This window comes from Protobothrops mucrosquamatus, unplaced genomic scaffold, assembly GCF_001527695.2.
Source record: "Protobothrops mucrosquamatus isolate PMUCROS unplaced genomic scaffold, P.Mucros_1.0 scaffold162, whole genome shotgun sequence".
NCBI classification, from domain to species: Eukaryota; Metazoa; Chordata; class Lepidosauria; order Squamata; family Viperidae; genus Protobothrops; species Protobothrops mucrosquamatus.
Window position 1 is genome coordinate 477831 of NW_015386525.1, and position 6222 is coordinate 484052.

General features: G+C 36.9%; 1 protein-coding gene across 1 annotated transcript; it reads left to right on the forward strand.

Annotated features, from left to right (window-relative positions):
- Positions 1–345: 345 nt before the first annotated feature.
- Positions 346–4991, forward strand: CENPM (centromere protein M). Its single transcript, XM_015813529.1, has 6 exons — positions 346–526; positions 1270–1349; positions 1904–2002; positions 2579–2658; positions 3017–3108; positions 4776–4991. Exons 1-6 carry the CDS (start codon positions 470–472, stop codon positions 4914–4916), a joined length of 549 nt encoding a protein of 182 aa, XP_015669015.1. The 5' UTR covers positions 346–469; the 3' UTR covers positions 4917–4991.
- Positions 4992–6222: the final 1231 nt, after the last annotated feature.

Here is a 6222-nt window from a genome sequence, read left to right on the forward strand (position 1 = left end):
ACTTGGCCCTTTTATAACTTGTGGACTTCAACTCCCAGAATTCCTCAGCCAGGCATGCTGGCTGAGGAATTCTGGGAGTTGAAGTCCACAAGTCATAAAAGGGCCAAGTTTGAAGACCCCTGTCTTACAGGAAGCCCAGCACTCCCGATAATTACCCCCTACTGCCCCGAGAGAAAACAGCGGGACTAACGCACGCATGCTCCAAAACGCTGGGCTCGGATCAGGTTCTGCGGCACATAATAGCGACAAAAGCAGAGCTTCTGAAGCAATGCGCATGCGCATGTGATACATCGTGCTTCGTGCAACCGCCCAAACGTACATGCGCAGTAAAAAAAAAAAGGCGGTCTAGTTCCGGAATCCGTCTTCCAGCCTCGTCTTCTGACCGCCCGCAGGCGACGATTAAAGGCGTCAGGGTGACGCTAGTTGGCGGCAGTTTGAAAAGGAGAATGCGCTTTTCTTAGTTGTGATAATGTCGACGTTGAGTGCTTTTGGCAAACTCCCAACACTTAATTCTGCGACCATTTTGGTACGTATCGTGGCATCTATAAAACAATAGTTCATGCGGATAACGTCTGCGCTGCCGTCCTTTCTCCAGTTATCGGTCCTGAAGTCCTGAGCTGAAAACGGGTAAAAAAAAAGCGAATCCGGCATTCGGCCAGTGGTTCCGAGGTTTGTCTCTTTTTAGCCCAATATGGGTGATTTCAGCTTGGCACAGGAGTTGCGCTGAAACTATCCAAGGAGCAACATCCTACGGAATGATTTTGCTTATGGAGTAGTCATACCTCTCGATCCGAAGGGGAAATCTGCAAAGCAGATGAACGTCTTTGTGAGCATGAGCCTTTGTATTTATTAAGTATCCCAGGTCCCAGCAGTTGACGGCAGTTCCTTAACCTTTCTCAAAAAAAAAGAAGAGTTCCCAAAGCTTGGATTTGGCTTATACTTTGGTAAAACGGCATCTAGAATTTCCAGATGTATAGGCTAGATTGGGCAGTTGAAAAGGCATACCGGAAGCAAATCATTTCCTTAATGTTGTCAAATAAACTAAAGGAAGTATTGACAATGGCAAATTGTGTCACCTGTTATACTGAAAATAAAGACTTATCTGTTCAATTCCTCCAAGTTAATGGCTACTTTTTCTATTGAGTCTGATAAAATTCAACAAATTGGATTTGATAATAGAAGAATGAGGACACCAAAAGTATAGCAGATTGGAACTGATCACTATTTTTCTTGCAGCTATTTGAACTAACTTTTTTTTCTCATTAATAGTTGGTGGGAACAAATGATGTTTTCCAGCAGCAACTAGCAGAAACTCTTCTTAAGGAAAGACAAGATTTGAAAATAAATATGCAAGTGGTGGAAAAAATATTGCCAGAACTTCTGTTTTCACCTGCATTTTGTGGAATTCTATGGAACATTTGTAATCTAAAATGATGACTGTTGTGGTCTATGGTAAAATACCATGCTAAAAAATGAGGAAATACTATATATCAGTGGTGGCGAACCTATGGTACGGGTGTCAGAGGGGTCACTCAGAGCCCTCTCTGTGGGCACGTGCGCCATCGCCCCAGCCCCGCCTCCCCCACGGACCCCTCCTCCAAGCAGCCCCCCCCCCCGGAGGAGAGTCGCTCCTGGGCATGGCCTGCGCAGAGCAGTGCAGCCAAGGATATGGCAGCCTGGCAGCTAGCAGAAAAAGCTAATATTCAGATAAAATCATTTAAAGCTAGTACTTGAGTATAACCATACTATGTCACATTTGCCACTGTTTTTTTCTTTCTGAAGTGCTGTAGTTTAGTTTAATACTTCAGTGTTAATATTCTCTTTTCCCATAAAGCTTCTTTAGAAGAAACTTGTTGGTTTGGGACTGTTGACTGAAAATGCAAGGTTTTTTGGGTTTTTTTAGACATTTGGCAGCCTCTCTTCCTTTACCTGTGGAGAGAAACCACGTTCGACCAAGGATTGATTTGATTGTCTTTATGATTAACATTCAAAGCAAATACAGGTATGAACAGAAATAACATATTTGACAGAAAGGGAAAAGGGATTTGTTTGTTTAATTGCTAATGTAATTGCAAAGTGTAATAAACTCAACGGGAACATACGTTTACTTATTTGCATTGAATAGATTTGAAAGCTATAAGCTCTCATTTTTAAATATCGTTCTAAAGTATGTAAAATTAGGTACATTAGGTATGTTCTCTGGCTTGAACTATTTATAAAACAAAATAGGGATAAAAATCTAATAAGTTAGAATGAAATCCCATTTAATTGCTAATATTTAAATAATAGGTTTTATTTCTTCTAAATTTGAATATTATCTAAAGAAATTTGCTCCTTTAGGAATTCAGTAACATAAAAGAGGTTATGCAGAAATTAAAAGAGCAATGATTTTCTAATTGAAATGTAAATAAAAAATCCTTTGAAACATAAGCATCTGTTCACTAATGGGACCTCTTTCTTTTTCTTATGATTTATTAAAAGCTGTAATCATTAGATCATGAATATAGCAAGGTATTTTTTTTGCATTTGTAAAAAAATAGCCCTGCATTTTGTTTCCTTTTATTTGCTTTTTTGCCAGTTTTGAAGAAATAGAAGCTTCCCTTATACATGTAGATGCAAACTTTTTCCTTGGAAAAGTGTGCCTTCTAGTTACTGGTGGTATGTATGAGATACATTTGCTGCTTAAAACAATCCATCAAATCTAACTCTACTTGGCAGGCAGTCCATTCTATTTGACAACCTTTACCTTACCTCAAATGTAGCAGGTTGCTACTTACATTCTGACAGCTAACTAGCGCTCCATCTTGCATACTTGTATACTTTTACTTAATAATCCATGACCATTTAGCAATTTGTTATACCAGGATTTTTATTCAGGCCTGAAATATAAATTCTTACTGTTTTTACCAATAATTTATTATTGATGATATTAAATAAAAGAAACAAAATAATATCATACCTGGAAAAAAATATGACTGGAAATATCTTCTTTTCTTATCTTTTTTTAAAAAAATAGTAGGTAGAATGAATAAAATAAGTGTGGATATGGATGCCATCTGGAAGCTAGCAAATCGCTACTGTAGCCCTGTCTTGCTCTGTGAGCTTGAAGTAAGACCTCTTGTTTTTTAAAAATATATATAGTTGTATATCTTCCCTTGGCAAACATCCTTCTTGTTTCTGTTTCCAGTTATTGGATCACTGTGTCTATTAGCCTTCTCAGTGTTCATTTAACAACCTGGCAAAAGTAGAGCAAAGTTATTTCATGTTTTTTCCCCATTGTCAATTTATGAGAAGCTGTATGCTAATCATTTAGTTTTTTCTACCTTGCCCAATGGGTTCCTTGGAGAAGTTGACATGATATTGCCAAGGGGCACATGTTGCCCTTGATCTGCAAGTTCCTACCTTTGGGTTATTTTTTGAATTATAAAAATAACCAGGGCTTTTTTTCTCATAGAACGCCCAGAACGAAGTTCCGGCACCTTTTTTTTTTTTTTTTTTTTTAGAAAAAAGCACTGAAAATAACCAAGTATGAGGAAAGCTTATGGTCAATTAATTGATTTCACTAATAAAAATAAAATAAATATAATTCTTGTGCTTGCCCATAAAGTATTGTAGTTGTGAAGAGTTGCTTTTGCCCTACTCAGTATCAAGGTGAAATCTTCCTGTGGCTTTTCCAGAAGATGGTGATACGGAATAATCATGATTAATGTAACAATGAAATAATTTCAAAATTTTGGGCTTGGGATGAAAGAGCTATCATAGTGCAGTTGCTCAGATTACTACTCACCCTAACCTTAATTACTCACCAAATAGTGGCAGCACATCTATCACAAATAAATCTTTAATCCTACTTTTAATTACAATAAAGTAGCAGTAATGAAAAAATAAGCATTTTGCACTTCACATTTTCAGTTGCTTGCATTAAGCTTTGTACAGGTAGTACAAAGTATTATGCTGGTAGTCCTTGACTTCGATCACAGTTGGGACGAGAATTTTTGTTGCTAAACAAGGTGGCTATTAACTGAGTCGCACCCATGTTTACAGCCTTTTTTACAATGGTTGTTAAGTGAATCACTGCAGTTATTAAGTTAATCACATGATTGTTTAGCAAATCTGGCTTTCCTGACTTTGTTGGAAGCCAGCTGGGAAGGTCACAGATGGTGATCACATCACCTCAGGATGCTGCAACTGTTGTAAATACATGCCTGTTGCCAGGCATCCAAATTTTGATCATGGGACGATGGGAAATGCTGCAATAGTCATAAATGTGAGGACCAGTCATAAATAACCTTTTTCAGTGCTGTGTCTATGGAGATTCTGAGTCATCCCGTTCATAGTTGTCTCAGAGGTGCTTTTTCAAAGGCAACTGGACTGTTTTTTCTTTGAGAAAGAAGCAGCTTCGCTTCTCATCCAAGAAGCTACATCCGTTGTGATGGTGGAGGAGGGATGGAAGGACAGGCTCTGACAGGATGATGGGGCAGGAATGGAAGATGGTGTTTCTTTGCAGTTACCTGGAAACTTAGCAACTTGAAGCAGATGCTAAACAAATAGTTGTAAATTGAGAACTACCTGGCAGTAATTGACCGTAACTGGCAGTACCTTTTATCCGGCAGATGATGAAACTGGGTACAGTAATTAAGTACAAGTGGCCTTTTGGATTTATGCATTTTTGCAGAACAAGGATATATTTGATTGTTTCCCCTGTCTTTGTATTAGGTAACAATTTTATATACATTTTTAAAAGGTTGTTTCATGTTTTGTTTTCCTCTTTTCAGTATGAAAAAATCAGAACTGCCACAGCTCAGAGACTTCTCCGGATGTTACAAATATGCGCTGGTCATGTATCAGGGATGTCTTCCCTTTCTTTCAGTTCTTTAATGAAATGCTCCATTGAGGACTCAAGTTATTTGGCATAAAACATTATTGTATTTTCCAGTTTTACTATCTGTGATTTCTGAGTGAACTGAATATAAGCATCACTCTGTCAGAAATAAACCTTACCTACTATTTTTTCATATGGGATAGGAGCTGGTAAAATAGTCTTAAAGGAGCCAAATTAACCTGGACTTGTCAGGAATTATGATACCTTCTTCTCAAAGCCTAGTTCTCAGTTATAAAACAGTTGGCGTATATATACACAGGTATAATACATGGAAACTGTGGTATTTCCAGAATGAATTGCTAGAACAAGTTTCTCAATGCCATTTACATACAGATAAATACCTCCAGTATCTTCAGGATCTTCGTGAAGAAAAGTGTTTCTCACAGATATGTATATCAAGCAAAATCTACAGCATGTAGAACATGTATTATTCTGAGCAGAATCTCAGTGACAGGTTGGGCAAAAAAGAGCAGATATTTGATTAATTATTAAAGAGCAACTGGCCTTTTGGATAATTAGAGATACATATCCAATGCAACTGAACTATATTTCCACTCACAATAACAAAAAGGATTCAGAAAATTGGAGGGTTTAGCATTAAGATGAAATTTCATTGAAAAGGGCTGCAAATAGCACATCTTTTTAAAGACTTTTGTGTGGAAAGCAAATAATTTTTTTCAGAAGAGTAGCTTTGCTTTCTTTTTAGTACAAATTTTTATTTTGTTCAAAACATTAAAATATAGTGCACATTCCAAAAAATGGGGAAGAGGGAGAAAATAATACAAAAGCAAAACAAACTAAACAAGACTATAAAAAAGTGCATACAAATCCAAACATATACATAAACTGTCCCCCCAGTTGAATACTAATACATATATTTCAAAGATAATAACTTCTTGCGAAGCAGGCACGCCATTTATAAATTTCTACAACATTATTTAACCAATCCACTTAGCCTTACATCTATCTATTATATGGAAACATAATAAAAAACCAACAGCCAAAATAAACTTCAAAGACCTGTTAACAGTCAATGTATTTTACTCACAGAAAGTCCACAATGGCTTCTGATCTACTGTAAGTCACTACCATCAGTCCAGAATCAAATATAAGTCTTTAAAAATCTAGCTCTTTCAGAGTCCTTTAACCATCTTTTATCTTCTTTGCCTACCTTATCCAGGTCTGCCAGCGGCAAATTACATTCCAATCCAGGTTATACATCTGATTGTATTGCTGTTACTAGCATCTGGTTATCATCCTCAAGTGGATTTAAAATCATTTATTTCATCAAGCTTTAAAAAAAATCCAGGTTTTCAAGTTGGGCTTATAAGCTAAGAAAT